The sequence below is a fragment of the Monodelphis domestica genome, chromosome 5, assembly GCF_027887165.1.
Source record: "Monodelphis domestica isolate mMonDom1 chromosome 5, mMonDom1.pri, whole genome shotgun sequence".
Taxonomy (NCBI): Eukaryota; Metazoa; Chordata; class Mammalia; order Didelphimorphia; family Didelphidae; genus Monodelphis; species Monodelphis domestica.
Window position 1 is genome coordinate 37227029 of NC_077231.1, and position 19174 is coordinate 37246202.

General features: G+C 52.6%; 2 protein-coding genes and 1 long non-coding RNA gene across 5 annotated transcripts; 2 read left to right on the forward strand and 1 right to left on the reverse strand.

Annotated features, from left to right (window-relative positions):
* Positions 1 to 26: 26 nt before the first annotated feature.
* On the forward strand, positions 27 to 11638 carry LMBR1L (limb development membrane protein 1 like). Of its 3 annotated transcripts, XM_001362899.4 has the most exons (17): positions 27 to 424; positions 4200 to 4284; positions 5227 to 5260; positions 6479 to 6618; positions 6766 to 6869; positions 7058 to 7184; positions 7359 to 7427; positions 7617 to 7681; positions 8069 to 8141; positions 8273 to 8356; positions 8475 to 8551; positions 8816 to 8893; positions 9138 to 9211; positions 9391 to 9481; positions 10123 to 10189; positions 10773 to 10934; positions 11020 to 11638. In XM_001362899.4, exons 1-17 carry the CDS (start codon positions 353 to 355, stop codon positions 11085 to 11087), a joined length of 1470 nt encoding a protein of 489 aa, XP_001362936.1. In that variant the 5' UTR covers positions 27 to 352; the 3' UTR covers positions 11088 to 11638. The 3 variants fall into 3 exon arrangements, with proteins under 3 accessions (XP_001362936.1, XP_056654314.1, XP_056654315.1); XM_056798336.1 differs by lacking the exons at positions 27 to 424; positions 4200 to 4284; positions 5227 to 5260; positions 6479 to 6618 and having other exon boundaries at positions 7122 to 7184; XM_056798337.1 differs by lacking the exons at positions 27 to 424; positions 4200 to 4284; positions 5227 to 5260; positions 6479 to 6618; positions 7058 to 7184 and having other exon boundaries at positions 6851 to 6869.
* Positions 9517 to 15702, reverse strand: LOC130454479 (uncharacterized). The gene is made up of 3 exons (XR_008912073.1): positions 15423 to 15702; positions 13968 to 14130; positions 9517 to 10490 (listed from the first exon to the last, which is right to left on the reverse strand). It is a non-coding gene; the product is annotated as an uncharacterized LOC130454479 (long non-coding RNA).
* DHH (desert hedgehog signaling molecule) lies at positions 12580 to 18054 on the forward strand. Its single transcript, XM_056798341.1, has 3 exons — positions 12580 to 13207; positions 16438 to 16699; positions 16898 to 18054. The coding sequence occupies exons 1-3, from the start codon at positions 12896 to 12898 to the stop codon at positions 17521 to 17523; spliced, it is 1200 nt and encodes a 399-aa protein (XP_056654319.1). The 5' UTR covers positions 12580 to 12895; the 3' UTR covers positions 17524 to 18054.
* The last annotated feature ends 1120 nt before the right edge of the window (positions 18055 to 19174 follow it).

Sequence of the window (19174 nt, forward strand, 5' to 3'; positions counted from 1 at the left end):
AAACTGGAACGCAGAACGCCGCTTCCCTTATTTTGTAGTGAAGCCGACGGCGAATGCGCTTGTAATTCGGAACGTGGTGGCGTCTGCACCTTAAAGGGACAGTTGCGCTCAGGGGCCCACGTTCTGTTTGGAGGCGGCGTGGCGGTGGCTGCTCCTTTAAGGGCGGGGCTACGAGGGGAGGGACGGCTAGAGGGGCGGGCGAAGCTAGGACTCGAGTTGGCCCCGTGTCCTGGTCGAGGCCGCAGCGGGGAGAGTCTGAGTTGGGTCCGGGTGCTCGGCAGTGGGAGAGCTTTCTCCCGCTCGAACTCTCCGGACCCCGGAGAACCCCGCTCCCAGCCATGCTGAGCAGAGCATGGAAGCGGCGGACTACGAGGTGCTGTCGGTGCGGGAGCAGTTGTTCCACGAGCGAGTTCGGGAGTGCATAGTGAGTCCGGGAGTTGGGAGCGGGAGGGATGGAGTGAAGGCATCTGCCCGCGTGGGACTGGAGGCTGGCGCCAAGGCATCGGGGCAACTGCAAGGCGCCGTCCATCCAGGACTAATAGGAGGAAAAAAATCCCACTCGCTCCCTGGGGACCCCCAGCGCTTCTTCCTTTTTGCGCTTGGGTGCTGGTGGGTCTGGGTACTTGTGAGTGCCTGGATTGCTTTGCACCCTCCACAAAACTCGGGGAGAAACATCCAGGCCCTAGTTAGCCAAAGAAACTCTAAAAGGGCTAGCCTATTTGGAGAGAAGTTGGAAGGGGTGGCGAGGAGGAAAACACAGCCGCACACTCGGAAGAAGGGTGTTTGTTATAGGACGGGAAGAGACCGCTCTCCTCCCTGTCTCACTGGGTCAAGTTCCGTAGTTATCAGGGTGAGACCTGTAGCCTACCTACTTCTTCTCTTCCCCCAGTATAAATTTTTTCAGAAATGGACTCTGGAATTCCCGATTATTATAGACATTTAAAAAAAAAATCCTTACCTTCCATTTTAGAATCAAAATTCTTTTGGTTCCGTGGCAGAAGAGTGGTAAGAGCTAGGCCAAGTGACTTGCCCAGGATCACACAGCTAGAGAGTGTTCGGGTTTGAACCCAGAACTTACCATCTCTGGGCCTGGCTCTCAATCCACTGAGACACTTTTGCACCCCCACATCCCCTCCCCAGCTTGGTTATTGCTTCCTACTTGCCAGCCCCCAGTAATATGGCTCCCTGGCCTTTGTTGGACCTGTGGGTCCTAGGAGCTAAACTGAGCTTCAGGTCTATGTATTTTTGCTCTCTGGGATTTCAGAGCACCCCCAAACCCCCCTTCCCCAATCCTTAACCTCTTTTGCTATCTGCAGTTATTACTTCATATTGTATGTATAAAAGAGGGAGGAGAAGAGTAGAAGTGGGGGGGGGATACTATAGAGGATTGCCACTAGGGTGGCTTATCTTGAACTTCCTTTGGGGCTCCATCCCACCCATCCCTCTGTCACCTCAGAATCAGGAGGGGCAGGCTTGCCAGGGAAATGCCCCTGAGGATGGGAAACAGGTGAGGAAAGAGTGAACAATTTAGTATCATGACTTGGAGTTTTCTCTCTGGAGAACCTGCTGGAGGGGGTCTAAATCGGAGGCTCTGGTGAATTGCCGAGCTTTGATTTCTTCATCTGTAAAAGGGGGGGGGGTAACCCCATTTATATTATCTACACCTCATAGGGTGGGTGAGAGCAAGGCACATGGCAAACCAAGTGCCCTGTAAACTTGAGCTACAATTTCTGTTCCTGCTCTGCTAAACTGGAAGGCTGGAAATTCTGGGATGTTCCCCAGCCTCTGTAGGAGCCCCTGGTTCGGGAGGAGTCAGCCTAGCTCCAGGTGCCTCCTCCACCTGTTAGGTGAAAGGCTTCTTTGGTAGCCACTCAACCTCAGCCCAAACAGGACTGCGTGGAACTCCGGCCTCTGACCTTTTGAGCTCTGCTACCTTCTTGGAGATGATGCAAGCCAGGAAATTGAGGCATGAGCTGTAAAACTGCTTTTAGAGGTGACTTTAACCTAAATCGTCTGTTTCTTTGGCCATAGTCTGTATGTATTGGAGCTCTAGTCTGCCCTCTTTACCAACCTCTAGAACAAGGATTAACCCTTTTTTTGTGCTATGAACCCCTTTGGCAGTCTGGTGAAACCTATGGACCCCTCAAAATAATGCTATTAAATGGATCAAGTAAAACACAGTATTATGAAGAAACCAACCTCATCCAAATATAATTAAAATATTTATTAAAAATGAACCAAATTTAGAAACTCTTGGTTAAGAAACTCCCACTCAGGGGGCAGCAAGGTGGAACAGTGGATAGAGTTCTTGGCCTAGAATTGGGAGGACTTGGGTTCAAACTTCTTTATAGCTGTGTGACCTTGGGCAAGTCACTTAACCCTGTTTGCCTAGTCTTTGCCCTTCTATCTTAGATTGTTACTAAGACAGAAAGTAAGGGTTTAAAAATAAGAACTTCACCACCACTTCCCTCAACCTGTCCTGCTCCTCTGGGCCTCAGCTGAGCTTAGCCCTATGAGGTGGTTTTTCCCCTGATCATCTCTAGTAGAGGAGGGATGGTATATAGAGCATAGCCAGAAGTTTACCCTATTTTAGTCATACAGGGCTATAGTTCCCATATAATGCCAGAATATTATGCAGTGAAGAGAGTCTTGTGCCTAGGAGTCAGGAGACCTGAGTTATGATAATTAGTAATTGCTCAAATGCTTTAATGTTTACAAACAGCCCTTCTCATAATAGCCTTGTGAGGTAGGTAGTACAAGTATTTCCCCCATGTTATAGATGAGCAAACTAAGATTAAGAGACGAAGTAATTTGGTGGCAGAGTTCAAAGATGGGACTCAAATAAATTCTGGCCTTTCATTTACTCTATTATATTGCTATACTTCTCTTACTCTTAGCTCTATCCAGGCATTTGGACCTCAGTGACCTTTTTTGGCAAAATGACCGGTTTAATCAGACCCTTCCAGCTCTTCACATTCTGAATCTGAGGGTATTTAATAGAAGGACCATGGCTGGTGCCCCTCTTCTGTTCTTAGAGTCAAAAATATTAAAACTAGAAATGGTAAATATTAAATCTAGAAGGGAACTCCATCTCAGCAGATTCCCTTAGTTGTAGAGTACCTAAAAGCAGTAGCCATCCGTGTGGGGATCAGAAGAAAGGACACTTGAAACCCCCTTCTCAAACCCTTGAGTGCCATGGAAAACCTGCTTAACTTCTGGATTTCTAGCCACATAAAAATGGCTGCTAATCAGTGACTTAGAAAGTGGGAGTCTGAGTCCTAGAAATGAGTCTTTCTGCCCAAGATTGAGATCCTAGTTCTTTCCTAGCTACAGAAGCTCCAGGTCCACCATTTATCTGCCACAGTAGCCCTTAAGGTATCTGCAGTGTAGTTGTTAGCTCCTCAGAAGCTCCATCTGAGCCTGGAATGTGAGGGTGAGCATCAGAATTGGTGTAGAATTGGAGAGTCCATGGGATAAGACATCAAGATCATTGGAGTTAGAGCTAGAAAGAATAGATCAGCCCTAATATATATATATATATATTTTTTTTTTTAAATCTTCTCTGGGTTTTACTCTTGTGGCTTGTTTGTAAGGTGCCCTAGCAAGGAAGGGACTCTTCACCCACTTGACTATTTTAGACTTTGTCTCTCCTGAGTATTTTTGAGAGTATCTTTACTTATGTGCCATCCCACCCATCTTATAGCTGGGAAAAGGGCTAAATTGGAGTCTTCCTGCTGCCCAGGAAAACTGGGAAGATCCCCAGTTTGGCTAGGACAAGCTCTATTGACCATGCCTGATGTTTAAAGTAGGAATCAATAGGACCCCAGACTGTGAGAATGGTACTGGAGTAGAGAGAAGGGGGAAATCAGTGAGTAGGCCTTGAGAAAGATGTACTTTGGGATTAGAAGGGAGGGAAGATTTCATTAGGGTGATGTGGGTGGGGAACAGCTTTAAGGTTTAGGATTCTGGATCCAAACCCAAAAGAGACTCCCTTGTAAAATGGAAAAACCATAGACCCTAGAGTCAGAAGTCCTGAATTCAAATCCCCGCTCCGATACCTGTGTGACTTTGGACAAGTCACCTCACTTGTCAAGGTCTTAGTTTCTCCATCTCCAAACTGAGAAGGTTGGGCTGGATGGTCTTGGAAGACCCTTCCAGCAATAGAGCTACTGTTCCTGTGATCTTCCCCTCCCCTTCAGATCTCCACACTGCTGTTTGCAACGCTTTACATCCTCTGCCATATCACTCTGACCCGATTCAAGAAGCCAGCTGATTTTACTACAGGTATGGGTGGGCCGCTTCTGTTGGCCTCTCCAGCTGTCCTGGTACTGGTAGCTATGCAGAAAGCCTTAGGGGAAATGGGATCTTAAGTGTGTCCCCCTGGGAAGGGAGAGGGCTAAGTTGTATTGAATTAACATTGGTTTCTTTGACTTCTTTCCTGCGGGTTCAGATTCCTTGTTAGTCCCTCTCCCTGGGCTGCCTAGACCCCTTGCCAGGAACTGTGCCAGTTTTCTATTCATCTTTCTGCTCAGTGGAGACTGTTCTAGGAACTAATCTGCCTCTCCAGCTAATAGGGCAAGTCCTCTGTAGCATGTGCTTTGGGGAGGATCTTTTAGGAAGGAGAGTTGGTGCTCTGGGGTAGCTCCGTCCTGTAAGAGACCTTCCATCATCCTGGGATATTCGAGTTGAACTATCTGTGACTCAATGACAAGCTTTGGCTGCCTAGGAGTGCCAGCCCCTTCCTCCAGCCCCAGGGTAGCCAGGTCTACATCCTGTCTCCCACTCTAGGTCTACTGGAGTTTTTTACCTTAGGAGGTGGCTACCTATCCCCTAAAACTCCCTAGGGAACCAGGAAATTCCAGCAACGACTGCCCCATCCTTCTTAGTGCCCTCTTCAATGAACCCAGCCTGTGACAAAACTGGCCTCACTAGTCACTTGTTTATGGTCTCGGTGTCCAAAGGGGAACCTGTGGCAGTGATATTTCTAGGAAGAGATAGGAAGGGAGGGGCAAATTGTGATGAGGAAAGTGGAGGAGGAAGGAAGAAAGCAACAATAGACAGAACCAATGTTCCCTTTGCTTTCTGGGACCAGAACTCCAGGCTGCACTCAGCCCCGTATCACCAAGTCCCCAAGCTCTTGCCTCACCCAGTCTAGTAATCCATTAGCCCTACAGGGATCACTAGCTGACATCTGTCTCTTCTTCTGTGTCTGTCTGATTCTGACAGTTGATGATGAGGACGCCACAGTCAACAAGATTGCGTAAGTGTTGCTGCTGCTGACCATCCTGTCCCAACACCAAGGCCCACTTGACTAGCAAAAACCATGCCCCAGAGATGCCCCTGGAGCAGGGATCTTAACCATCTCTTGCTCTCTTTAGTTGGAGTGGTAGGTGATTTGGGCTGGGGAAAACTGATTTTTTTTCCCCCCACAAATAGCTACATCCAATCCTCAGCATGTTCCCTGCCTCAGGGTACCCTGGAGAGGCTCAGAAAAGTTGTTCCAGTCTCCCTGGTTGTGCTAGGAAGAGCCTGGTGGACAGTCACCAGAAATGGAGATAGCATGGCTCCTCTTCTCTAGACTAGGAGTTCCTCTGGGCATAGAGTTGTAAAACTGAGCTCTTGTTTGTCCAGGTGGGATGGAGAGATGTGATGGTTCCCTAGGAAGAGAGAGATGAGAGAGGTACATTCAGATATCTAGAGAAGCTGGCCTTGGGACTGTGGCTCCCACATTCTTAGGGAGGCAGCTGGCAGCTGATGAGGCTATGAGTTCCTGTGGTAATTACTCATCAATCGTGGTAGGCTGACCTACCAAGCATCTGGGACAGGTGTTTTTAACCTTTTTAAAAATCCTTACCATCTTGTCTTAGTAGCAATTCCAAGACAGGAGATCTGCTAGGCCTAGGCAATCAAGGTGAAGGGACTTGGGAAATCAGTGCTCCCCTGCTTTTTTTTTTTTGTCTTTCTCAAAATCCCCTGCCCCCAGGTGGGAGAGCTAGCATCCAAAGAGGTCCCTGGGATAAGGCTCAGGGTCCCATGGCTAGGAAGTGTCGGAGTCCAGATTTGAACCCAGGTCTTTCCAATTCTAAGCCTGGCACTTTATCTTCCATGTTACCTAGTTGCCCTTCTTAACCTTTTTGGTGTATCATGGATTTCTTTAGTAGTCTAGTAAAATCTGTGCACCCTTTCTTAGAAAAGTGTTTTTAAAAAATTGAAGAAAATGCTTGGGGAAAATAGAGATGCTATTTTTTTTCTCCTCCAGGATTGTGTATATCCCCTGAAATCTGTGAAATCACCCTGGTCCCAAGTTCAAAACCTCTGCTCTTATGGGAAAAGATTAAAGCAGTATATTCCCCTGGCTAGATCCTTCCCTTCCCTTCCCTGTCCCCAGGTGGGACAGCTAACATCCAAAGGTACCCTGAACAGGCCCTGGGACAACAGGGCTCAGGATTGACCCAATTCCAATCCCATGTCTCCACAGACTTGGCCTCTGCACCTTTACTTTAGCGGTTGCCCTGGCTGCAGTCCTGCTCCTGCCTTTTTCCATCCTTAGCAATGAAGTGCTTCTTTCTCTTCCCCGGAACTACTATATCCAGTGGCTCAATGGCTCTCTCATCCATGGTGAGGACCTTTTTCCCCACAAGGGTGGGCTGGATGGAGGACCAAGGGGATCTGTCCCCCAGTCAGCCCAGCTCCCTGGTAATCCTTTTCCTCCCCTCTGGCTAAATCCTGGCTCTTATCAGTAATTAGTCTTCCCTTCTGCCCTAGGACTCTGGAACCTGGTCTTTCTCTTCTCTAATCTGTCTCTTGTCTTCCTCATGCCCTTTGCCTACTTTTTCACTGAATCAGAAGGCTTTGCTGGCTCCAAGAAGGTGAGCAAATGGTAAAGAGCAAAGTTGGGGGTCAGCAGGGGTTACTTTGTAAGCGTTCCTTCATTCCAGTCCCAAACATCCCCTGCCCAGCACTACCCAAGTCCAGCCTCCCCTGATTATGTCATCCCCGTCCCTAATTCCCTAACCATCCGACTAACCATTTCCTCCCGCTCATTCCCTTCCTAAAGGGGGTCCTGGGCAGGGTTTATGAGACAGTGGTCATGCTGCTACTCTTGTCACTGCTGGTGCTAGGCATGGTGTGGGTAGCCTCTGCCATTGTGGACAACAGCAAGACCAGCCGGGAGTCTTTGTATGGTGAGTGATTCCAGATGGCCCCGAGCCTCTCTGCTGGCATTCTGCTGGAGAGGCACACGCTGGCAGGATTCTTTCCTCATCCTGACACATCGCCTGGGGGGGGAGGGATGGGGGCAGGAAGAGAGGAAATCCTGGGACTTTTCCCTAACCAGTTTTTGGCTCTTTCCTCACTAGATCTCTGGGAGTACTACCTCCCCTATCTCTATTCCTGCATCTCCTTTCTGGGTGTGCTGCTCCTCCTGGGTGAGTCCCTGCTCACAGTCTGTGTGGAATATTTGCTTTTTTAAGTTGTTGTTGGAACACCGAGGCATGGGATCAGGGTGGAAATTAGGAAAGTGAATACGGATCCTGGCTTCTCGTTCCAAGGTCCATAGGAGTGGAGGGAATGGGGAGATAGAGGTAAATTAGATGTGGACTTCTTCTGCTTTGCAGTGTGTACTCCACTGGGCCTTGCCCAGATGTTCTCTGTCACTGGAAAACTGCTGGTCAAGCCCAGGGTAGGTAGTGCCTCCTCTCCCTTCTCCCTTGTAGGATGATCCTTAGGCAGAGATAGAAGTGGATAAATAAGTGGAGAAAATGGGGAAAGTCTTCTTTGCCTCCAGGCTTCCTTTTCTTGGTTCCCTTTCTCCCTTCATTTCAGGGGTCCTCTATCCTCCCTGCTCAAAACCTGCCCATAGGGAAGGATATGTTCTACCTTCCCTGTGATTTTGGTTTTTCATATTATTACTTTTCTCATGGGTTATTTCCTTTGGGCATACTGTTGGCCCCTTGGTGGGGGGCAAGGGATGAGTGAGGTGTTACGGCAGGGGGTACCCCTAGGCAGGGCAGAACGCCAAGGCTGTGAAGCTACTAAAATTCCCTCCCCCCCTCTTCCCACTGCCTAGCTTCTAGAAGACCTGGAAGAACAGCTGCATTGCTCGGCCTTTGAGGAGGCAGCGCTGACCCGAAGGATGTGTAGTGAGTGGCCTTCTCTCTTTCAGGAGAGCTCAGCCCAACTCTCAGATGGTTTTCTGGCCAGGAGGCTGCTTGGGTGAGAGGTGGGGCAATGGTTAGGGCCCCCCCTTCAGCACTGCTCTTCTTTGCCTCAGACCCTACTTCGTGTTGGCTGCCCCTGGACATGCAGATGCTGCACAGACAGGTTGTGACTCTGAAGACACAAAGGCTTATGCTGGGTAAGGGTGTGGGCAAACCAAAGAGGGAGAGATATCCCTGAATGGAGAAGCAGGAGGAGAGCTGGCATTTCCACCACAGCCTATTCTCTGCTAATGATGCCTCCCTGTCCTTGCCCAGAGAAACGACAGAAGGCCTCTGCTTGGCAAAGAAACCTGGGTTACCCTCTGGCCATGCTGTGTCTGCTGTTGCTGACGGTGGGTGTGGGACTTGGCGGGTGGGGGTAAGTCCACTGAGTGAATGCCTCTGTGGCACCATGCCCAGGCCAGGCGGGGGTGGGACACGAGAGAGGAAAAGGAGATGTTTTGTGCTTACCAAGTGGGGAAAGAGATTCCCAGAGGGAGGGACCTGGTGGGGGTGGGGGTGGGGGGGTGAGAACATGGTATCTCCACCGGACCTGGATAGGAGCTGATATGACTGTTTCCTCTCTTTTCCTTTCCTTCCCTCCCTCCCCCAACCAGGGTCTCTCTGTGCTCATTGTTGCCATCCACATCCTGGAGCTACTGATTGATGAGGCAGCCATGCCCCGTGGCATGCAGGTACCACTTCTTCCCTTCTCCCACAGCCTTGACCTTTGAAATGGAGTTTGTGGTTCCTTCTCTTGTTATTTATTTATTACTTGGTTTCACTCATTTGGTTTTGTTGTAAGAATAGTTTTCCATTAGTTTTCAAAGGGATAGTAGTGGGGATTAGGTTGGGAGAGAGGACTGAAAAGTCCATGACTTCTGAGGGAAGAGATGAGGGAGCTCCACAGGTGATGAAATCACCTCTTTCCCCACACAGGATACCTCCTTGGGCCAGGTGTCATTCTCCAAGCTGGGCTCCTTTGGTGCCATCATCCAGGTCATACTCATCCTGTATCCTTTGGGGGAAAAACAAAACAAAACGCTTTATCCTGTGTCTCCTAGGCAAAGCTAGGATGGGACTTGGAGGTTGTATTCCTGTCCAGGAAAGGAGAAAAAGAAATGAGATGTTTGGAGGGGATGGGGAGGACATTTAACCATTCAAATGTCAGTTCTTCCTTAAGTCAAAGTAGTTACCTGATGTTGTCCTCTGTTGTGGGCTTCTATAGCTCCCCATTGTTTAGAGGCCTTCGACCCAAACGCCAAGATACAGCCATGACCCAGGTATTGAGATTTAGAACATTTTTTTTATTTGGGGGGGATTTTTATTTAATTTGTTAATTTAGAATATTTTTCCATGGTATAAGATTCGTGTTCTTTCCCTCCCCTCCTCCCAGCCCCCTCCCATAACTGACACACAATTCCACTGGGTTTTACATGTTATTGATCAAGACCTATTTCCATATTATTAATATTTACATTAGGGTGTAGAACATTTTTTTTTATATTAGTTGATAGCTTTGATTTCTTAATATGGAAACTGCCTGTTCCTCTCCTTTGACCATTTATCAATTGGGGATCTTATAAATTTGACATATATTTATATTATTAATAGATATATTCTATGTCATATGTTATATGTTAAATTATATCTTCATATTTTTGAGAAATGACCTTTATCAAAGAAATTTGTTAAAACATTTTTCCCGGTTTGTGGCTTCTCTTCTGAATCTTGGTTGCCTTGCTTTTGCTAGTACAAAACCTTTTAAATTTAATATAATGATTCATTTTACATCTTATAATGTTCTTTACCCAGGTGTTGGGGGAAGAGGGACCAGAATTTTATTGGGGTCAATGTAGGCTCTTGGCAGCTGCTCAAAGGACTGTTCTTTCTGTCTTTCCTTCTTTCCCTTTCTTATCCTTAGATCATTGGGAACTGTGTCTGTCTCCTAGTGCTGAGCTCAGCCCTGCCTATTTTCTCTCGTACACTAGGTGAGTTCTCTTGCGTTTTCTTGGCTTTTGGTGGGCCGATAGGATCCTTGGGAACAGGAGAAGCCCAGGAGAGTTACTTCGTGCTAGGCCAAGGCTCCCCCTCCAACAGTCCTTCTGGGTTGAGTATTTGGTGCGAAGTAAGAAGAGAGGAGGAGAAGATGTGTAGGGTAGATAGGGTTGGCCGTGACCATGGCCGCCATCTCTGTCTGTGGGCACAGGGCAGGGACTGACTCTTCTGTCTGCAGTATCAGCCTCTGAATCCTTCCTTCCCTTATTTTTCCAGACCGCGTCTCCATGGTGCCTGGGGAAGGGGAGATAGAAGGTTGGGGCCCATTGGGGATAGGGAAGCCTCTTAAGACTGGTGACTGCAGCGCTGAGATGGGCCCACACGAGGGCAGCAGAGAGCCAGATTCGGAGTGATTTAGGGGCTCCAGGAAAGCCCTTCTAATGGGGGGGGGGGGGTATAGGTTGGTTCCGTTTGGAGGGTCACAAAGGACTGGAGAAGAGGCTGAGGTGAAGCCCTAGGAGGGAAGCATCGGCTAAAAGAACCAGGCCCAAATCGGCTTCTGCCCCCTCTTCCCAGGGCTTACCCGCTTTGACTTGCTGGGCGACTTTGGACGCTTCAATTGGCTGGGAAACTTCTACATCGTGTTCCTGTACAACGCTGCCTTCGCCGGCCTCACCACCCTCTGCCTGGTCAAGACGGTCACTGGAGCCGTTCGGGCAGAGCTTATCCGAGCCCTCGGTGAGGGGGAGGGTGATGAGAGGCATGGGGGGGTCTTTAGATTCTGCCCCAAAGCCGTGCCTTGACCGCCTCTCCCTTTCACCAGGCCTTGACAGGCTCCCGCTGCCCGTCTCTGGGTTTCCACGGCAGCACAGCAAGACTCAGCTCCACTGACCTCGATCGGAGGCGTCAGGGTGGAGGGGAGAGAAGACTGGATACTGCCAGGCACCTGGGGGTTGGGGGGGGGACTGGGTGCTCTCTGAGGCCTGGAAGTTTTCTGTGAGGGGGCCAGGCCTTGGAGGGTAGCTAAGACCTTTGCACTGCTGTATAATCTGAGCCAACGTTTGGGGCCCATTTCTTTTCCCTCCCCCTGCTACCAACCCTTCTCAGAAAAATGCTGGGCCCCTGGCCCAAAGGCTGGTACCCCAAATGCTCTCCTGGCCTCATCTTCGTTTACATATTAATCTGCCTCATTTTAGTCCTGGGCATTGCCCCTGGCCATGTTTACATGATCGATGTGCAATAGGGGAGGGGAGGAATTGGGAAGTGGGGAAAGAATGGGGAGATGGTGGGTCACCCTCAGCCCCCGTGTCCTGCTCTGAGGAGGGCCTCGAATGGGACGAGGCCAGCAAGGTTTGTTCCCGCTGAAGATAAAGATCCTTCCCTGCCCTCCTTTCCTTCCCTCCCCCCAATAAAGTTGTTCTTTTGGGTTCTTTTTTTAAAAAGACTTTTCTCGCACTGCTTTTCCGGGGAGGACATACCTGAGATATCTGTGGGACTCCCCGAATGTTTCCCATTGAAGGGGCAAGGAGACAGGCTGCCCGCCATCCCTAAGTCGGCGCTGTGGGGGGTTGGAGTGGACGTGGAGGCAGCTTGGAAAGCGCAGGGCTGCCCCTGCTCCAGGCCGGATCCATGTATTTTTGGTGTAGGTGAACCCACTTCCCCTTCCCTGTACCTCCCAGCCTGACTCCGGGGGGTGCCCTGCCCCCATTCGGCCCTGGGACCGCAGGCTTTGAGTGGAGGGGTCTGGCCAAGGGGATGGCACCCAGGGCCGGTGACAGTAGAGGCTCGGTGCTGTCCTGGAGAAGGGCTGCTCCCCAAGGAGGAGACCCGAGGCGCTTTTCTAGATCAGATTCGGGCATTTGGGAGAACCCAAGTTCTGGGATAGAGGATGGACGGGCTGAGACGTGCGAAGACTAGAAGCCAGTCTGTAGCCTAACGGGGCCTGGCATTCGTTTACTGCAGAGTACCTCCGAGTTGTGTGTGGTCCCCTCAGATGGTTCTATTTACCCCTCGTTTAACGAAGCGGGCCCCGGGATCACCCCGCTAATCAGGAAGACGATTAATTCGGGGCCATCCCCAGCCACTGCCACCTAGCTGCCAAGGAGCCCCGTGGGATGGGGGGAACCCTCCAGGGGGCACGGGGGCACGCATGTCCGCAGCCTCCATCGCTCTGGAGGGAGAGGGGTCTGACGGGAACTGAAACGGTCTCAGAGTGGCCCAGCCGCTGGTATTTCTGCTGACCGTCCCCCTCACCACCACCCCCCGCCCCCGGGGGCCGACTCCAGCCTGTGGCTGCTTGGAAACCGGGTGGGAGGGGGAAAGGGGCGTTGGGTCTGTCGCTTGAGCCCTTGGGGGAGGGTTGGGCCCACCCGGGGGGCGGGGCGGGAGAGGGTGGGCGGGACGTGCAGCCACTTAAGGCGGAGTTCGGCAACCCGGTCCGGCGGAGCTAGTAGAGCCGGGTACGGGGCTGGTACCCATCGCTCCTTTCCCTAGAGTATTCGGTTCTAGTCCCTTGGTGGGGGGTCACCCAGTCCGGGGGCATGAAGGAGAAGCCTCAGGGTCGCAGCCGCGTTGTCCAGCTGCGGACGTCGCTGTGAGCACCGGGCGCATCACCCACCTGCTGCCCAGCGGAGAAGAAATGGCCAACTGACCAGAAGCCCCTGTGAGGACAGATATTCGCTCCTCCTGGGGCCGGTGCCATGGCGCTGCGGGTGAGCCTGGTGCCCGTGTGCTGCCTGGCACTCCTGGCTCTCCTGGCACTGCCCACCAGGAGCTGCGGACCCGGCCGGGGTCCTGTGGGCAGACGCCGCTACGTGCGAAAACAACTTATACCGCTGCTCTACAAGCAGTTCGTGCCCAGCGTGCCAGAGCGGACCCTTGGAGCTAGCGGGCAGCCGGAGGGCAGAGTGGTCCGGGGGTCCGAGCGCTTTCGAGACCTGGTGCCCAACTACAATCCGGACATCATCTTCAAGGATGAGGAGAACAGCGGGGCGGACCGCCTCATGACCGAGGTAAGGAAGCCCGGGCTGGCCGCGTCCCTCAGGTGTCCGGCCCCTACCTGAACCGCACTGGCCCTTCTCCGGGTGGGGGCTCCGGGAGAGATTTCTCAGGAAGCCCGGGACACCTCGCCCTCCCCAGCAGCCCGGCCCACAATTGTTGCAGAAACACTGGATAGGGCAGCCCTTATCTTGTAGGGAGATGTCTCCACAGAAAGGCTCTAAGGCTCCCGGTTAGAGGAGGCTGGGGCGGGAGGGATAGGGAGGGCTGGCAGTGGGGAGGACCAGTGAGAGTGAAAGGGAGAAGCTGGGAAGATGGGGGGAGGGGACATGGAATGGCGGCAGGCGAGACGGGAAATGACTGAGGCGTGGACCGGGGGTCAGTCCCCGAGCTAGGCAGGAAGGACTGAGGTGAGCAAGGGGCCAGCAAAGCCCAGGGGTGATCAGGGAGTCTCCGGAGGAATAAGGGCTAGAGCTTCCATAACTGACCCTTGTGGGCCAGGCTTTCTTCAGGACTGTGGCTGAGGAGGTGGAGAAAGGCATTCCTGAGCCTCAGGGTGGAGGTACCCACACTGGGGAATTTGGGATCCCTGTCCGGTTCAGGGTACCCAGCTCTTGTTGGCTGATCCCTCCTCCCACCCCCCAGTATGTGCCCTACCACTGTTTCTGAGGATGCAAAGAATCATTGTCCCCAGGAATCCCTTCCCACCTTGAGAAGTCCTGGTAAGAAGCTCTGAGGTTGGCTCAGGGTGCCCCAGTGACTCCGTTTTCTAACCTTAAGCCCCAGTTTGGCAGGGTCCACCATGCCTCCATCTCTGGAATCTGGGTGCCTCCTTTCCATGTAGGCTCCAGGAAGTGAGGAGCTCACAAAGTTGAAATGGGAATCCAGGGCACTCAATGTCTTTGGATTAAGGAGCCCCTTTTGACCAGTAGGAGGTCTGGAAGAGGAAACCATGTATTAGAGCAATTGTCTAAATAGAATCACAGAATATTAGAACTGGAAGGGAACTCTGCACTCAACCCATCCCTCTCATTTTCCAGATTAAGAGACTGAGGCCCAGAGGAAAGTGACTTGTCCAAGGTCACTCAATTCGTTGGAAGCAGAGCTAGGATTAGAACCCACACTTCCCTGGATTTCCACTTTTGTTTCCAGAATCCTTTGTTTTCTCCTCCCCTGTTGGACAGTCTCCTAGTCATAAACCCTTCAAATTTAGAGTACAATTATTGAGCCCTTTGCCAGGTTGTGCTTCAAATCCACCCAATTTGACAGGAGCTGTCAAGGCTTGTGCTTCACTTCCCTGGTCTTTTGAGAACCCAGGATCACCTCCTTCCTCTAGGGCAAGTTGGAATAGGCTTTAATAGATGTTTTATTTATTTTGGCCATCATACAACATTAAGAGAAGAAGAAAGGGAGAGATAAGCTGGATAAATTAGTTCTCTATACTAGCTGTCAGTTTACTCATCTGTAAAATGGGGATAAGAATAGCAACTATCTCACATGAAGATCAAATGAGATACTACTTTGAAAGCTTTAGTCCTTATATAAGGGCTAGCTAGCTATTCTTATTCTGGGTTCTCCATCTAGGAAGACTTGGTCCTCATTCCCCATTCAAACCCAGAAGACTCCCAAATCTACCCCTCCAACAGGTTCCAGCAACGCAGTCATTGCCCTGGGACCTGGGGCTTCTTTCCATGACTCACTTCCAGCCAGAGGCTTCCCTCCTCAGTCCCGTGCCCACTGCACCTGATCACATTTCCCAAAGACTCCTGCAGCTACGGAACTGAAATGGAACAGGGAAGCCTCCCCACTCCTCCCCACACTATATAGTGAAGTCCTTGAGACCCTCACCTCCCATTGCCTGGCACCAAAATAGCCCCATTGAACCGGACCAAACTCTCATCGGTCCTGCCCCCGCAGGTCAGGGCCTCCTCCTAGCCCACTGGCCACAGCGGTGCAGGGACGCCCCTCCCTGTGTGGAACTTGGAGGCCCAGAGGTAGGGGGTTGGGGACCAGGAGGAGGAAAGCCGAAGCTAAAGGTGAGCCAGCGGGTGAGGCTGTCCCTTCTCCCCCTCCTCTGGGAAGGGGGGGGGGGGCTTCCCAACCCCTCCCTTCTTCCCCGCTGTGAGTCAGGCCAAGGTCTCTTGCTCCTAGACTGTAACCATGAGTGATAAACGCTGGCTCACTCCCCCAGAGGCAAGCTGTGAGCGTGCGCCTCCCTTCTCTGCTCACCGGCAGCTTCGAGCCCAGATCAGGGCCCTCTTTCCAGGGCCGTCGGGCAGCACACCCCTCTCTCCCAGGTGCAGCAGGCCTTTCTTTCTGGGCAGCAGCCTGGAGTAGAAAGAGGGGCGGGTTCGGGGCGCTTGGAGATCCCTGGCTGAGGCTGGGCAGACAGAGTTGGCCGAGCTGAGGGAGGGGGCCGTGACGTTCCTCTGGGAGAGGGGGGCGCGGTTCACTGCCCTTTATTCTTCCCGCACTAGGGCGGCTGAAAAGAGTCTTTGTGACTAGAGCTGCTGAGTGCGCTTCTCCCGCCACTGCCCCAGCCCCGGCCCCGGCCCGGCCCCGGCCCCGGCCCGGGATTCTCACCCGGTTAAGTCATCCCGGAGAATGGCCATTGTGCTTTCCGCTGCCCCCGCCACTCTAACCTTTCCTGTAGTCTCGGCCTCTCTGGGCGCCCCCTAGGTTCCTCACGCCCACTCCATGTCCTCCGGGCTGGCAGGGCCTGAAGGGGTTAATGCTGGGGGTGAGGTGGTGGTGGTGAGTCTGGTGGCGGGAGGAGGAGGAGGAGGAAGGAAGGAAGGAAGGAAGGAAACAGTGCCCAGTGCCAGGGGAGGCAAAGAAACAAAAGATGAATCAGGCGGAGGGAGGTCTGGGCCCGAGCTGGGGCCCAGCTGGTTTAAACAGGGACTCTTCTTGGGGGAGTCAGCCCAGCCTCCCCGTACAAGTTCCCTGGTGGCGCCACACCCTGCCTTTCCCTGGAGGGCAAGCTGCACGGGGCCAGGGTGAGGCAGGGGTGGGGTGGGGGTATCTGCTAGACCCTAGGCTTAGTTGTAGTTCCAACACTTAGGGGGGGTCCTCCTCCCGGCCCTCCCTTGGAGAAGGGGTTTAAAGGGGATGGTGTGGGGCCGGGGGCGGGGCGGACAGCCTGCTTGTCGGTCTCATTTCTCTCCCCTTCCTCCTCCCCGCCACTCCAATTCCAAATGCCGTCTGCCCTCCCCCACCCACCACCCCCCGTCGTGCACCGCAGCGATGTAAGGAACGAGTGAACTCGTTGGCTATCGCGGTGATGAACATGTGGCCCGGAGTGCGCTTGCGGGTAACCGAAGGCTGGGACGAGGACGGCCACCACGCTCAGGACTCGCTGCACTACGAAGGCCGGGCCTTGGACATAACCACGTCCGACCGCGACCGGAATAAGTACGGCCTGTTGGCACGCCTGGCAGTGGAGGCTGGCTTCGACTGGGTCCACTACGAGTCCCGCAACCACGTGCACGTGTCTGTCAAAGCTGGTAAGGGGACGGTGTGGCTGGGTAGGGCGGCTCCTGAAGGCATTCCTGGCTGCTGCGGAACCGGGCAGGAAGTCACAGCAGCGCCGCAAAGCCTTTGTCTAGCCCACGGCGCAGATAAACGCGCGAGGGGGAGGGAGGGTGGGAAGCGGGCTTGTGCCCACCGTGTCTAAGCCTTCTTTATCCTCGCTCCTCGCGCAGACAACTCTCTGGCGGTGCGGGCAGGGGGCTGCTTCCCGGGAAATGCCACGGTGCGTCTGCGGAGCGGGGAACGGAAGGGACTGCGTGAACTGCACCATGGCGATTGGGTGCTGGCTGCAGATGCCACGGGCCGGGTGGTCCCTACGCCGGTGCTGCTCTTCCTGGATCGGGACTTGCAGCGCCGGGCCTCTTTTGTGGCGGTGGAGACCGAGAGGCCCCAGCGCAAACTGCTCCTCACCCCCTGGCACCTGGTCTTTGCCGCGCGCGGTCCGGCGCCTGCCCCAGCCGACTTCGAGCCAGTGTTTGCGCGTCGACTGCGTGCTGGTGACTCGGTACTTGCCCCGGGTGGGGATGCCCTTCGACCGGCGCGCGTGGCCCGTGTGGCAAGGGAGGAGGCTGTGGGTGTGTTCGCACCTCTTACTGCACACGGGACTCTGCTAGTGAACGACGTCCTGGCCTCCTGCTACGCTGTCCTGGAGAGTCACCAGTGGGCTCACCGTGCCTTCGCGCCCTTGCGTCTGCTCCACGCGCTAGGGGCTCTGCTACCGGGTGGGACCACCCAGTCCATCGGTATGCACTGGTACTCCCGCCTCCTCTACCGTCTGGCAGAGGAACTACTGGGCTGAGAGTTCTTGGGGGAGAGTCTGAGCACAGTCAGAGACCTGGCACAAGGATGGAGACCGGAGGAAGTAGACGAATAAGAAACAGCGAACCGAAAGAACCGAGAGAAGGACGGAGACAAAGGAAAAAAAGGGTTGGGTGAGGGGAGTTTGGCCAGGGGTCCTGGGAGGGAGATAAGAAGGTGGGAGCAGTGTTTACCATTCTCTCCTCAGTCCTCCACGGGTCCCATTCAATTTGTTTCAATTCCACAATCACTGAGCATATATGTACTGTATGCAGGGCACTTTATTCGATGGGGAGGGAGAGACAAAGAGAAATGTGTTTGAGAGCGCTGACAACCACCTGCCCTGCTCTGAGTGCCCTCAGTCCTAGCCGATAATTTTATTTTTCTATTTATTAATGTTAATATAATCTTCCAACTCCTGCCCCCTGTTCTTTGCCCCGTCCGTCAGACACCAGGATACCCCGATCAGTTCTAACACTGTCAAAATCCTTTTTCTCCATGTGATCTAATAAAAGGAATAATCTGGATAGGAGATACCAGCTCATGCCTTGTTTCTGCCAGCACAACGTTCCGGGCTCTGCACCCCAGGGCAGTTCTAGTTGGAGCACAGCGCTCCCAAGGACTCAAACTTGAGCTAAGGGATAGCCAGCCCAGATGAGGAAGAGATCCAATGAGAATCGAGCTGTCAGTCTATCTGCCTCCACCCTCTCTACACCGTCTCCCACACCTTGTGTTCCGTCCCCACCAAACTCCCCTCAACTCCTATTTCTGTCATTTGTATGATGAAGGTCTGGATGAGGGGGATTGTTCTTTATCTCCTCGAGACTCCCAGCTGGAATTAAGATGGTAATGGTGTGTGTGTGACCTTCTCACCCCCCTCCCTTCCTCTGCCTCTGCAAACCTGAAATCTAGCCCTAGCCCTTTCCCTTACAGGAGCCCTGGTGATTTAACTCCCCTGCTCCCACCCCCTCACATATGTGGACTGGGAGAGGTGAGGCGCTGAGGTTTGCCTGGTTAAGGAGTCCCCACTCTAAGGTGGCCAGAACACTTGGGGTCCTATCTCAGTCTTTGGGGCTCAACCCAAAATCCACACTGCGTCCTCGGAGGACTAAATGCTAGGCCAGGCTAAATCCTTCGAGGAGCAGAGGCCAAGGAAATGCCCAGTTTCGTTCTGGTGAGGAAGAAACCGAGGGCGACCCCCTGGATTTTGTGCAGGCTCTTCAAGGAAACAGGACCCTGATGTGTGCTGCCCTCCGGTGGCCACAATAAGAACTCTTTTCTAGCAGTCTCCCCTTTAGATAGATGATGGTACATTCCTGCCGTAGTCAAAGGAAAGGGGAGACTGTACCACATTTCAGAGTTAGGGGTAGGATAGGTCAGGGGGAAAGGGTTTGTGGAGTTTTTGCAAGGAACAGCATTCTTTGGATTTAGTTCTTTCAGAGCGAGTCGAGTCGTCAGAGTTTAAACAGAGATACCAAGAGGAAGGAAAATTTCCTCTAGGTTTTTATCCTCTTTAGCTTGTCAGTCGACAGCCCTGGGTTTACTTAGGAAATGGAAACAGTGAGAAAAATGAAAACTAGGCTACTTTGGGGGGTTGTTTGGTTTTTTTTTGTTGTTGTTGTTCTAGTTAAGCTCTTGTGTTTTAGCTATCT